The 14,326-nt window shown below is 36.5% G+C and overlaps 1 protein-coding gene and 1 long non-coding RNA gene across 2 annotated transcripts; both read right to left on the bottom strand.

Annotated features, from left to right (window-relative positions):
* Nucleotides 1–710: 710 nt before the first annotated feature.
* Nucleotides 711–1,441, bottom strand: LOC137746285 (uncharacterized). Its single transcript, XR_011069798.1, has 2 exons — nt 1,189–1,441; nt 711–1,014 (listed from the first exon to the last, which is right to left on the bottom strand). It is a non-coding gene; the product is annotated as an uncharacterized lncRNA (long non-coding RNA).
* Nucleotides 1,442–4,760: 3,319 nt separating this feature from the next.
* LOC137745319 (protein HASTY 1-like) lies at nt 4,761–12,801 on the bottom strand. The gene is made up of 22 exons (XM_068485261.1): nt 12,449–12,801; nt 12,029–12,130; nt 11,174–11,317; nt 11,008–11,088; nt 10,857–10,926; nt 10,644–10,714; nt 10,405–10,568; nt 10,225–10,296; nt 9,866–10,106; nt 9,693–9,755; nt 9,329–9,592; nt 8,847–8,960; nt 8,610–8,736; nt 8,356–8,525; nt 8,175–8,276; nt 7,528–7,631; nt 7,152–7,446; nt 6,750–6,994; nt 6,143–6,646; nt 5,706–6,000; nt 5,409–5,592; nt 4,761–5,175 (listed from the first exon to the last, which is right to left on the bottom strand). Exons 1-22 carry the CDS (start codon nt 12,560–12,562, stop codon nt 5,096–5,098), a joined length of 3,606 nt encoding a protein of 1,201 aa, XP_068341362.1. The 5' UTR covers nt 12,563–12,801; the 3' UTR covers nt 4,761–5,095.
* Between the last annotated feature and the right edge of the window lie 1,525 nt (nt 12,802–14,326).

Genomic DNA, 14,326 nt, shown 5'->3' with positions numbered 1-14,326 from the left:
GTTGAATTGGTTGAAATTTAATCTCGACCATCAAATCTAAGTCAATGACCTCTCTCTGTTCTGTCATTTTGAACTCCGCCTCCTACCCCAATCCCTCTCCTTTCGACGAAAGCCCTCATCTCTCTCGACGCCACCTAGCTTCCTACTCAGCGGCAGATCTAGAATTGTAAGATTGGATGGTCCCACTATAAAAGTTCCAAAAAATATTAGACAAAAAATAACATTGAAAGATTAAATCATAAATCACAACCTTTTATTCAGAATCTTTGTACAAACAACATTATAAATTACTAAATGTCCACGACGTGCTTTCATACTCGATAACGTGTCTATGACAGATTTATGGTCAACTGGAGCACATATATCCAAAACATGACTGAAACCATTCAAAACTGAAATTGAAAGATTTGATTTGTGGAAACTGGAGAAGAGACTAGTCTTGTGCTGGTGGGCGGCCTTGGGTTGGCTGGGGTGGGGTTTGGGATTAGCCAATTAGGAGTTAGGAATGGAATTGGACGTGGGCAATTATCTCTGCCCCAAAAAAGCAAGTACAATTATCTGTGCCCAGTAGTACGTACAAGGGAAATTATCTCTGCCCAGAAGTGTACGTAAGAAACATGGAGATTTGAAAACTGATTAAATTACACACAAAATTTGAGTAGATATCAAAGGGCAAACACTGATAAGCCAGTTGCAACACTGCGTTTGCAACATACTAACACATCTCGCTTGTTTATTAGTTATATTACATTTAAGATTTGCGAACTGATTAAATTACACACGAACTTTTGGTAGATATCAAAGGACAGACACTGATAAGCCAGTTGCAACACTGCGTTTGCAACATGCTAACACATCTCGCTTGTTTATTAGTTATATTACATTTGATCACACTCAAACAGAAAACATTACAGACACGATATTGTGATCAACAAGCCTGGAACATCACGATTGTTCAATAACCGGCATTAGCAGGTCCCTGATTAGCTCCCAGAGCAGCTCCCAAACAAGCCACTGCAACTCAAAACATTAGTACTGCAGTAGCAACACCAAGATGATAATAACGTAGAAAAAACTTTAAAACAATAATAATATAAGCACGCAGACATAAAACCACTCTTATCCTAATTTTGCGTCTGAACATAATTTTACTCGTAAATAAGCAATTTTTGAATTTTGCCAACTCACCAACATGTTAGCAGTGCTTGAGAGCATGTTATCACTGCATTACAGAGGTCACATAAGCAACAACAGCACGACCGTCCTCGTCCCGGCGGTCCCCCTGTTTGTGCCATTCCTTTCTAATGATGTGATCTCTCTCTCTCTTGATCAAAAAAGCACTGTGGTGGATATATATTCTACAGCTTCCTTTGCTGAAATGCTTTTGAGATTGTATCAGCTATATATAGCGGAGCCAACCGGTCCTGACCTAAGGTTTCAACATCAGGTCCCTAAGGTTTATTGAGTTTTCACAAAACCCCCTCATGTTTAGATATTACAATAACATCATTTGAGATTTTAATTCACTTAAGCTAAAGAACACAACTTACAGCCTTTCTGAGCTGGTGCGTGTGCTTAACTATGGTCACGGGCAGGCTGAAATTCTCCATAGTCTTTCCGGATCTCGAAAAGAGTGAATATCCATGACTTACCACTAGTTGTCTCTTAAAATAAAATAAAAAACTGCTTTGTTGTAAGTAGTTGTGTGTGTGTGTTTTTTTTTTTTTTTTTTTTTTTGTCCATTTTCTTTACATGCAACAACACAGTGCACAACGAATATACTTGGATTGGAGAAAAAACCAAGGATTTCTGAACTGCAGGAGTGAACGACATAGACGTCGAGAATTGCCATTTTCGTTCCGTTTAGGGTTTCAGAGAGTGAGGGAGGTCTTCATCGCAACAAATTTGTTTCCATCACCAAAGCCTCGAATTTGCAGAGCTAAATTTAGAAAGAAAAAAAAAAGCTATCAATTCAAATTCATCACCAAAAATCATAGATCCTAAAACTTCCACCGTGGAGAAAAGTATTAACAATTGCGAAAAGGAAAAGAAAAGAAATTTGAAAAGGAAAAAAAAGTAACAAAAATGAAGAACAACAATTGAAAAGCAAAAATTACAATCGAAAAAACCATCTGATTTTGAATATTACAATGACAAAGCAATTCGTAGGATGATGAGTCAGTCGAACTTACAACGAAATGAGGAGTGTGCAATCTCCTTATGTTTGGGCTAGAGGGACGTCCAAATCCCACAGATGCGCTTTGTATCGACCGGTCCATCGGAGCCTGAGCAACACAAATGCATCAAGAAATCGGAAAAACTCGGCATCTTGGCAGCTGTTCTTTATGGTTTCATACAACCAAAGTCAGACGGTTGGCTAAAATTATTCAGCAAAGCAGCAACAAAGTCAGATGGACTAATCCTGGCACTGCATCTGCTACTTGTTCCCTTGGCTTCTAAACTGGAAAATCCCCAAATGGGCAATCCACTCGACAAGGAGGATCAAAGTGTATAAACAAAAAAATCCTCACCTTTTTATATTCACCTTTTTATAAACAAAAAAATTCATTATCATTGGTCCTCAACTCATCAAAACGTACAGTTATGATCCCTCAACTAAAAATTCATTATCATTGGTCCCTCAACTTTAACTCAACTAGAGAAATGGTCCCTCAACTTAAATTCAATTGGAGAAATGGTCCCTTAATTTTAACCCAATTGTAGCAATGGTCTTTTCAACTTAACTCATTTTGACAAAATTCTGACCGTTGGCGAAAATGACTATTAACTACACGTTTTGATGAGTTGAGGAACACCAATTGTAACAATGATCATTTCAATATAACTTATTTTGACAAAATTCTAACGAAATTGATAAAAATGATTTTGATGAGTTAAGGGACCAATGATAATGAATTTTTAGTTGAAGGACCATTGTTACAAATTACTCTTAAATATAGAATTAATTATTTACTTTTAGATCATTAAGATCATTTCCAAATGAGATGTCAAATCCTAGATGAAATTCAATATAATCAAATTTGAAGGTGGGAGTGAGCTCCAACCAATATGTCAATCCTATTTGGATTGAGTTTTCATATGTCAAATTTGACATATTAGAAAAGGTGATGTCAATTTTTTATAATTATTTTATTATGCGGATCCTATTAATACACCAATTATAGATCTTGAAAAATGTACTTTAATTGATTTCTTTTTAAAATGGATCCTACAAATATCATTTATAACAAAGAAATATATCGATTGGAAAAAGAGAAAATTTGACATTGTCACATCAGCCATCAAATTAACATTTGACATTTATTTTTTGACATCTCCTTTGGAGATGCTCTAAGAGTGTAAATGTTTTCTTGATAATATAAATATTTAATATTACTTATTAGATGCATTGTATCAAAGGAAAACTAATGAAAATAACTTGAAAACTTTGAGTTTTAACTATAAAGATAAAATAAAAGGTAAAGTGAATAATATCATGATTGACTTTTAATGTAAAAATATGATTTTTCGTTAAAATGAGCAGCAACGTGAGCTTTTCGTCAAGTTTCTCTTGTATCAATTGTATTAACAAAAACAATTTGTTTACTATCATTTTTATTTAAAATTCTTTATTTAAAACCGTTCTCCGCTGAAAAATCTATTACCTGACGGGTTTTGTTACTGGAAAAACCCGTTTGGAGATTCGATTTCGGGTTAAGAGAAAATAAACGGATTTTTGGGTATTGGAATAGCACATCAAAACCCAATTCAGCCTGTTGCTATCTCTAATCCAATGGTAGACGAGGCCGAGGGAGAAAGCGACAGGGTGTGGGGAGCGAAAGGGCAGGAAATCGAGGGCAAATCTGAGCCTTTGGTTGAGGTCGGGGTCGAAGACGTGGAGGCAGGATGGGGAGGGAGGGAGGACGGTAGGGGTTGAGGAATTGGGAGTGTAGACTCTGACATATCTCGCGTTGCATTTGCGTATGAACGATTGAATTGCCATGGCGATCGAGCAATGAGAAGAGGGAAGGAAGGTGAGGTTGAGCAAGACGACAGGAAAAGAAATGTATTTTAATTTCTGCCAATTATTTTAATTTTTAATCTTTTAATATTCACGTGGGCCTAAATTAACATGTAACGCAGTCATTATCCATGTAGGCGCCAAGTCACACGTAAACGACTATTTTAACAGAAAATTTAATAGATGTATGAAAGTATCCTAAAATTATCCCTTAATAGATGTATGAAAGTATCTTAGAATTACCCCTTTAAGTACCAGACAACAATGAAAAAAAGAAAAAAAAAATTTATGTATGAACAGTTATAAGCACATCTATTTTTACTTCTCATACAACTCTTATTAATTTATGTCTATTGATCTTCAATTTATCTGATTCGACGGTTAAAAATTAAAAAGATATGTGAGAAGTAAAAATTGATATGTGAATATCACACCCAATTTTATAAACCCAAAACTTTAAATCTCTAACAACCAACATCTCCATATCGATAAAGCACAACCTAACCAAACCACCACACCCCAAGGGGCAGAGCGCCAACCAAAAAGTGGAAAAAACTAAAAGGGAGGGTTGAATTTTTTTTTTCTTTCAAGTTTCTAAACACCTTGTATTATTACACTTGGTATACCGGACCCTGTTCCGAAAACGCTAACAAATCTCTCGTTTCAAAGAGAAGAGGCGGGAAACAACATTGATGACAAGCACATGAAAGTTCTTGTTTGAGCTCCAACCTAAGCAAAGTTAAATGGCAACTGCCATGTGTGGTTTTAAATTTTAATCTGCCAAACGTCTATATTTTTCCTCTTTCGGTTTTCTGAGTAGTGCTGTACAAAGAAATTTCAGTTTTGAAACCCTAATTTCCATGGCAATATAATACAACATAATAGTCTCATGGAACACTTCTAAACGATCAATGTTCGATTCAAGGTAGCTTCCGGGAGTGGACCATCCGTACAAAAGTTTCCAAAGACCTCTTGCCGAAAAAAGGAAACAGCTTTTGTACCTCATCGTATTCCCTTAAAAAACATGTCTTCCTTCGAGTTGATTTAGTTTCTGTACAACAGATCACACATGCATTACAATATGGCCGCCAGTCCAACAGTCTCTCCATCGTCCGCTCTGGTTTCTGTGGTGCTGGCCGTGCTGCGAGGCCTCACTGAAATTATGATTGCAGCAGGTTAGTAAAAATATACCCAGTTGACTAGCTATTGAATAATTATCCTGTTTTTTTTTTTTTTTTTTACACGAAAATGTATCTTCAAATAGGAAAGGAAAAGATCAACTCGAACCTTAACCTAAACGTGAAATTCAGAATAAGAAGGATGCATAAAAGCTGGGAAAAGAGACAGAATGCATGAGATGATTGTGAAGTCAGTTAAGTGGGCTTACTTGATACATTTGTTATGACATTTACGCTTTTCTGAACAGCAAGCGCCTTTAACTTGTTACCAGTGGCTAATACGAGCAAGCTTTTCATATGTTGCTTTTGTTCTTTGGGACTAGATGTCTTCGTCAAAGCTTCTTCAAAAGCAAGCAAATCATGCTGTTTGATACAAGGGAGAGAGAGCAGAATCTGGGCAACCCAATAAGCACGTCAATCAAGTTTCTTACGATGGTCAGTAATTAGAGTATAATCACTAGCATCATAACCCAAAATATTAGATAGCACAAGGTATTGTAACTAACCTGCCTAGGAGTTGGATCTCTATCACAAAGATGTATGTATATATCACGACAGTGACCAATCAAATCAGCACTGATGAAAGCATTTGACTCAAGAGCTAAACCTTGGATAATTGCAGAAAAGAGATCCTTAGAAACAAATTGTAGGAGCTCCATACTATTTGTCGACACTGCTAAACCAATCAAAGCAGAACAAAAGGAAGAAACTTTTGTCATAGCTTCACCATCCGTCCATGTAAAAGCTTCTAAACATATCTGCAGCACTGGAAGGGCAAGACCTTTGAGCTTCAAAAGGAAACTGTAAAAGAAGAAGGAAGAACACTTTGAGACCAGAGAACTTAGGGGAAAAATATAAAATCCACACAGTTGTACAATTACTACAGTACAAATTAACAGAAAAGAACTTAAGCCTTGATAAGAACTATATCAATCAAACATACCCGACCATGGAGCTTGATGCAAATGCATCCAAATCTTTGAGCGAAGATACATCAACACGATGAACATGCCCAGAGTGCTCCAAGGAAGGAAGCCCAGCATTTAGCTGTGGCGAAGCTATAACAGAGAGGAGTGAACAAATCTCCCGAGTTAGATCCCTAAGTAGCTTTTCTTCCATTACTTCCACTTTTAAGTCCGAACCAGCAAGTATGGCATGGGCATCTGGGACCTTTGCTCTCCCTTCATGTAGAAGACTGGACCAGGAGCAACTAAGAGCTTGTTGGGAGTGTTGGAATAATGGGAGCAAGAGCTTTTCGAACCATGCCTCCCACAAATCCACAGGACAAGATTTAACCAAAGGAATCAAAACTGAATGAACAAGCAGCCGGATATGCCTGAATTCCATTGAATGTATATTCTCCACTAGAGCTAGAGCAACAGATTGACTATCCAAACATTTGTAAAATGAGTCCCCAACAGTGGTTGCCAGGCCCAATACATTGTACCTACAATTATAATAATGTTTTAGTCATTAAACGAAAGAAACCTACAAAAAGGATGCATATCAAAGAATAAGTTTCAAACCAACTCAAATATAGGAAGACATACCCACTGTCTCTGATACCTTTCAACCAATTTCGTATGTCTGATTCATTTGGCTCCACATATCCTTCCTTACTTGCACTAATATGGGATCCATTGGTAAAGGCTATGTTACCCTTTGGCAATTTAGGGTTTCCTTCACCAAGCAGACTGAATTGCTCAACATCACTCATGGTCATTGCAGCTCTAATCTCCCCAGGTAGTATTTGGTATACAGTTGGAGACCAAAGGGAATGTAAGGCACGAAATAGCTGCAGATTGACAACATGCACCAATTACTACCTTCTTGTAGCCCTAGTGAATACAAGTTTCATAAGAAAATAGTCGAGGATGTACGACATTTAGAAGAAGTATGAATCAGGATTTAGGAATTTTAACACAACTAGTTTTCAGGAGCAACATGCATACTTTTGGAAGAGGTGGCAGCATCCATGATAGATGAGAAGCCATAGGGTGCAAGGGCATAGAACTTTCTGTTGAGTTACTTTGTAGATTTGACTGGGATTTTCTGGTTCCACTTCTCTTAAGTGCCTTCTCAAAGAATGTGACAGTGTGGAAAACTGACCACATAACTGGGGTCTCGGAGCACAAGCGAACAAGACCAAGTGGTTCAGATAGATAATTATTTTGCCACTCAATTTGTGTCCATTGCTGGCTTAAAGGTTCTAGTAACCAGGCCAGAACTTCTTGTTGCTGCTGAATTCTGTACAAAGTTTACAATATTCAATAGTAGAACCATCTGATAATAAAAATACATGGTCAATCCATGCAAAAGAAGCATTACCCAGCAGCAGAAGCCATGACAAGAAACGCTTCACCTAGAAGATTGTGTTCACCACGAAGTAAAGAACCTTCTCTTTTCATATAAGCCATGGTGTCGGCTATAGCCTAAATAAAATACCACACAAAAAAGTCAATAAACAGAATGGTATTTTCAAAATCTAAAATCATGTTTCTCTTCAGTGGGCATGCACTTATTGACTAAACTTTTTTGTTTTCCCTCATAGAGAACCTTGGAATATTTACGGTTCACACCTTTAATTTGGGGAGCATTTGAAAATATCATTTCAATGTTACCGGTAATTTCTCAAATGGCATAACCCCGTAATTCACAATGACCTATTCTTCTAGGAAGCAAGACTACAAATGAATGAATGATGTGGATACGAGAGATATGCTGATCTGTCAATTCTTGCAAAGATTAGGTTGATATAGCCAACATATGCTATTCAAAATATAAGAAATTCTGTGAATGCCACACAGGCGAGAGAATGACTACATTAACTGAACATAGAACTGAGGTAATGATACTAAGTGATTAATTTAATTCTATATGTCTTTCATACTAGTGGCACATACTGAATGCGTGAAAGTTGTGTACACACAAGAAGCACCAGAAAATCATGGATGTATCAAAGAAAATAGAGTCACCTTCATGTGAGGCAGAACACTTGTGTCAGCAGTTTTGGCTATACGAATAAACGACGTACAAATCTGCAACCTTGCATACCGTGCACTACTTGTAGATGGATCCTGCCGAACAATAATATGATTTCAAAGATTCTATAAATACAATGAATAATAAAACGAAATTAAACAACTGAAAATGGACCTTAACAACAAAAGGAAGCGAGTTTAGGAGCTCAAATAATTTATTAATAACACTGCCCACTGCATCTGGAAAATACTTCAAAAATGAACCCATTGCATCCAAGTAGTGCCCAAGTACTTCCACAAGGGCTGGCTCAGTCCACTTCAAAGAAAGAAGCTGCTGAAGCAAACCTTCAAATTAAGAAACAAATCATGTTAAGAAACTCAAAATATAAAAATTCTAATGCTCATACAAAGAAATGTTTCAAAATAAACCTTCAAACATTCTGCATAGTTCAAGTTGAACTTCTGAATGACCCCCAGGAGTTTCATTTGATCCATCGAAAATAGCGCTTACAACATTTTCTAAAGCCAACTGCATGCTTTCCATCACAACTAAGTCCTGGAATTAGACAGGATGGAGATTTACAAGAACCATCAATGCAAGCAATACAGGGATGCTGGAAACTCAAAAGATAGCAAATTTAATTCTGAAAGTGCTTGTGACCAAACCTGAGCAGGCATTGGAGAAAGCAAGAGGGTTTTGATGATTGTATCAATTCTTTCAGAAACTTTAGAACCAGCTATAAGAGGCTTGTATAAAGCAACCAGCTTGATCAGTTCTAACTGCATTAAGATCATTCATCAAGGAAAGAAACTTTTGAAAAACGCAGGCCAAGGAAGGCCAGGTGAACTATTCTCAAAACTTCTAGTGTAAACTAGAAAAGAGAAGCTTCTATATGATGCAAGAGTCCAGACAGCATAAATGGTCAACATGAAAAGAAATGAGTTAGATTTCCAGGTTACTTTAATGGATCCTCTATAGTCAAGGAATGTACCCATCCATCCATGTCTATGTACATGGATTTAATTATTTAACAGAATCCTATCCCAGAGAAACTATACATGTCGTATAAAATTTTATGCTAACTGAACTGAAGAAGCATAAGCTAATAAAAAGAAACAAAAATATCTAAGTTCTATGAACTACTTACCAACTTTGAACGATACTGGCCAAAAGTCCCCTTGTCCTCAACATCATCACTCCATAATTCCAATTGCCCTAAAGAAAATGCTGTCCCGTGAATTACCTTTTCTCTCTTGAGCATGTGTTGGAAAGATACATCCACAATTGCACTACATATATCATCATTCAAAAAACTTAAGATTTTTCTCTTTTCAATATCGACTGGATCAGAACCATCTCCAGCTGAGTGAGCAACAGCCTTTGTCTTTGACATCAAGTCTCTCATTAGTGCCTAAACATGCACATAACATGTAAGACGATTAAACATGATATGTAGCGTATGACATAGTCTCGATTATTCTTACATTACAATAATAATTGGATCTTCATACCAGCCAAAAGTTCAGAGATTGAAAATGAAGAGCTAGCTTAAAATGTTGGAAAAACCCCAGCATCTGAGAGAAAAGAATAAAATAAGTCATTCTATTTCAATAACCAATCACTTGTTGACAGAACCAAATGAACAAGCAGAAAAGAGTTGCAAATACCCTGATGTTCTAGTTACCTGTTGTAAATAAAGAGGTAGCACAGCGCTACCACCAGCAATACATTGCAAGTTTGTGGAACCCAAAGACACCATACTTTCACATATATATTCCGCAAACTCAATATCGCTTTCATCAATAAGCCCAGCACTGGGGCTAGATCTGTACAAAAATTCTTTGGAGACATTCATCAATATTTGAAAGATATTACTCATTGCAGAATCAAATTCAGGAACAGAGGTATCATCAATAGGTCTCTTCCTGCATGTCACAAATCAGGATAACACAACCATTACAGAAATGTCTTAAGAAGGGGAAAAAGCATACTTAATAACTATATATTAATTGAAAAAGCAATTGAAAATACTATATTTCATACCTTTGGGAAACAAATTTGAAAAACTCACAAGCATGAAGACGAAAGTCAGGTGAAGAAAGTAAGAAACCACACCTGTACAAGCAGACAGAGAGAGAGAGAGAGAGTGAGGAGATAAGAAAGAAACAATTGCCAATGGCTTCAAATCAAAATCCACCAAAACTTCAAAGTAGGATACCATACCCATGAATTATACCAGATTTAGCAAGATCAGGCAATGGAGCCCATTCAGAGTATGCATTCACAGCATTCAAAGTAGCTGTTACTGTTGCTGCATGTTGCTTTGCAAGGTCGAATTGTTGTTTACCTGCCTCACTCAACGCAGCTCCGAAGTGCCTCTCTAGTAACTGCACAATTTAATTCATTCAGACAAATCCATTGTATGCAACTTTTTCTATTAAAATTTAAGAAGCCAGACATACAGTGTATAATAAAGGCAAAATTTCAGGTAAAGATTGGGTCAGCCCCCGCAGCAATAGCCTTCTCCGATCTCCTGCATTAACCATTAAGAATCAGGGTAAGGCCGCATGCAGCAATCTAAATCTAGAGAACAAGCATCACATGCATACGCACACACACTCCACTCAATTCACAGGCAAGAGGAAAAGAGTGCACAAGACACATTTCTGGTCAACCTTCCAAATCTTCATTGTGAACAGTAATATCTTCAGGAAGCCACCTTAGCGTCATGGAGACTAACTCGGCCTAATATTAAAGAGGAATAGGTGATTATCAAAAGCATGTTTTAAATGAAAGACAGAGTGAACAAGGAGGAAAAATATTTACTTGAATAGGACCCTTGTAGGATAATGAAACCAGAGTTGGAAACAGTTCTTGCCATAGATTTAGTCCTTCCCTTCTAACCATCTGTAACAGATTAAACAAGTGAGTGTTGCAATGGAAAACTAACCATTGATGGTATAAATAGAATCAAGAGAAATGCTGTGTAAACCTCGGCAACAAGGGCTGCTGTCTGACTTTTTAATGCCCACTCCTCACTAGGACTTGCAATATCAGACATTAAACCAACAGTGATATTTGCAAAGTTTCTACGCTCTGTAGAGCTTAGTTCTTCCCACCGCAATCGCACCAAATGCTGCGAGAAAAGATGCATATTCTTGTCACGCCATTCATGCCACATAACTTTAAATGGTTACATAATTAGATGCTAAAATTTTCAGATAGATTTAGAAGGGCCAATCATTCTATTTGACTGCTAAAAGGGCCACGGAGACAGAAAACCTATTTCGGAAATTCTTGTAACGACGCATTTACATGACTTAGGGTTTCGGCAATGTTAACAGAAGTTTGATATTTATCAGAAAATTACTTTTACATCTCTGGTTGTAAAGCTTGGACCTTTTCTTTTCTAGACAATTTCTGCCTAATGAACACTATGCCTGTACATGAACCGTGCCCTTATTCCTTTATTATGATCCCAATAAGGTGGGGATAAGAAAACTTAAGTATGCTATCAAGTTCAAAATAATTTACATTACCGGGGTAGTTGGATGTTAAAGGAAACCAATCCAACTAGACCTCTTGATCAAACCATATTATCAAATCAACCAATTACCATCTTCAACGGTCCAATTAGACCACTTAAATAGTAAAATAAATACGATACAACCTCATTACATTATTGAAGAAAATAAAAGAATAATTGACGCAGTTATGGTTTAGTTCCTAATAAACCTTGCATTTCAAATTTGACCTCCTGACAAAGGCCTTTGGATCAAACGTAAATATTAAAATAGCTAAAATCAAATAGAAATATGTATAAAGAACACTCCTTGTGATCACATACCTGTAACATTTTAAATGCATGCAACCGAATTTCGGAAGACCAATCCTTCTTCACCAGAAGAAACGCAGTGTTTGCCAAAATCCGCACATCTCCGTTTTTAATCTGCGCAAATTAAACAGAATGATTGATCAACAAGGGAAAACGAAATAGCTGCTTAAACCAAGTAACTGATTGCACAACATAGCCTTTCAACACTTCAAAATACCAATTACCAAGCTGAAACTCCACCCGAAAACAACGAAATCATCCTATAAACTCTTTCAACTTGAAACTTTAAGAATGTGATTAAATAATTTGCATTTCGTAGTTTTTCATCCACTACCCATTTCACAAAAGCAACCGAAATTACAAATTTCTTGAGAGAGAGAGACAACTAATAGTTCTAATAAAGCACAAGGTAAAGTTTTCTAGAGAGAATACCGATTCGAGGAATGCAACGGCTGCTTTGCGGGCGTCGGGAGTGGAGCTCCAGTCGAGAGCTACGGCAATGGCTTGGGCGACGTTGGTAGCCACGCTGTTGCTGCTCTCTTCCATTTGCTTTTGCCTTCTGGTTTCTGTGGTTTAAGCCCCCAAGGGTTTACCTTGGTTTCTAGAGAGAGAAAGTGAGATGATGATCGACTGTCTCTGTCTGGACGGGGAGAGAGAGAGAGAGCTATGAATTTTTTTAGTGGCGGTTTTGGAGAGTGCTCAGTGCTGTGTTATGTGGCGGTTTTGTTTTCTCTCTTTTTTTTTAATTTTTTTCCTATTTTCCCCTTCTTTTCCAAGCAATTTCATTTGGATTCACATTTCAAAGTTTTGCAGTTGTGGGTTAGATCAGTTGAAAAACCGTTTAAGTCACAGTTCTTTTATATTTGAGTTTGTATTCCATTTTCCGCAATGAATGCAGCCAGAGTAAGTTAAGTTAGACAAGTTAGGCTAATTTGTCCATCCTTTTAAATTTTTTGTAAATTAAAGAATTTAAAAATATGATTTGTTGAGAAAAGTGGGAGTGAGGCATTCCATTTTGTTTATTTATTTTTCCTTTTTTTGGTATGGGGTTTCTTAGGACGTGTCATTTAATAAAAAATGAATAAAACGTCTTTTTTGGAAAGATAATTTGCCAGATTTCATACCAAGATTGTCCATAAATTATACTTTGATTAAAAAATTATTATTTAGGGTTCAACATTCTTTGTAAATTTTTTGGACAAAGAATTTGTTCTTTCTTTATTTCTACATTTTGTCTTTCTGTGGTTGCTTTAATAAAAGGGTGATTCCAGGGATTGTAATTTATACAACCGCTTATTTTTAATATTTTTATACACTTCTTGTTAATTTTTTATATATGATAATCTTCAATTTATTTGATCTAACAATTGAGATTGTGAGAGGTGTATAAAAGATGAAAAGGATTGTGCGTAACATCACTCAATTTCAAAATTTCATCTAACCTTCTGAACCAACTCTTGAATTTGTTAGATAAAGCTTGAGTTGACGAGCGAGTGCATACATAAATAAATAACAAACACATCATTTGATGAACAAATTTTGACGAAGAAGTTTGGCGTGTATAAAATTGGAGAACAAAATAATAATCAAGATGAAGATATACATAATAAAGGCAATTTCTCTCACCAATCCACCATCCAACAAATTGAAAAATGAACAAACAAACAAAAACAAAACGATATCTCGTAAATATAGGGAACGAAAAATAAGGTAATTGGATAAAAAAAATATATTGTATTTACCCCTGCAATTCTAAAGAAACAATTACACTGCTAGAAGAAGCTGGGGCTGATAAACTCACTCCGGCACCAAATCCAAACGCCGAAACTCAGGATGGTAAAGAGGCATCCAACATTTCGTAACTAAGTTCCCAAACCTCCGGAGTTCGTAATTACGTTTGTAAGAATATGAACATGGGATTGGATATTTTGACAGTGAATGATTAAGTCCGATTGGAATAGGAAAGTCTTATGAGAAGTTGTGTGCAAAATCCTTGTTTGTGAAGGATTCTGTTATAGTATGTAAACTGATAAGGATTGGAAAATATAAGTTGTTTTCTATAAAGATTTTAATAGGGAATCCTTGTCAAGTTATGAAAAGGATGTATATGTGCTTGTATATATATGTTGTAACCTCTGCTCTCACAGATGTGCACTCGATTAAGAACTAAGCCCTATTCTTAGTTAGAGCTTTAAGCAATCTGACAGAGAGGAGAAGGATTGCAGTGCACTGAGCTTGGACAGCAGCAGCCATGGCGTTTTCCAATGGAGGTTCATCAGGTTAGTAAGATTGCAGTGTTCTACATGCAAA

This window comes from Pyrus communis, chromosome 9, assembly GCF_963583255.1.
Source record: "Pyrus communis chromosome 9, drPyrComm1.1, whole genome shotgun sequence".
Lineage (NCBI taxonomy): Eukaryota > Viridiplantae > Streptophyta > Magnoliopsida > Rosales > Rosaceae > Pyrus > Pyrus communis.
The sequence above is the reverse complement of the archived record's forward strand: the minus strand, read 5'-3'. Positions and strand labels throughout refer to the sequence as shown.

What these genes read in the sequence shown, in the direction of transcription:
- LOC137745319 (XM_068485261.1), bottom strand. Translation starts at nt 12,562, where the DNA reads ATGGAAGAGAGCAGCAACAGCGTGGCTACCAACGTCGCCCAAGCCATT. An exon ending in ATGCATTTAAAATGTTACAG is followed by an intron (nt 11,318 to 12,028) that starts GTATGTGATCAC and finishes CTTTTCTCGCAG; the next exon opens with CATTTGGTGCGATTGCGGTG. An exon ending in AATCTCTGAACTTTTGGCTG is followed by an intron (nt 9,593 to 9,692) that starts GTATGAAGATCC and finishes GTGCATGTTTAG; the next exon opens with GCACTAATGAGAGACTTGAT.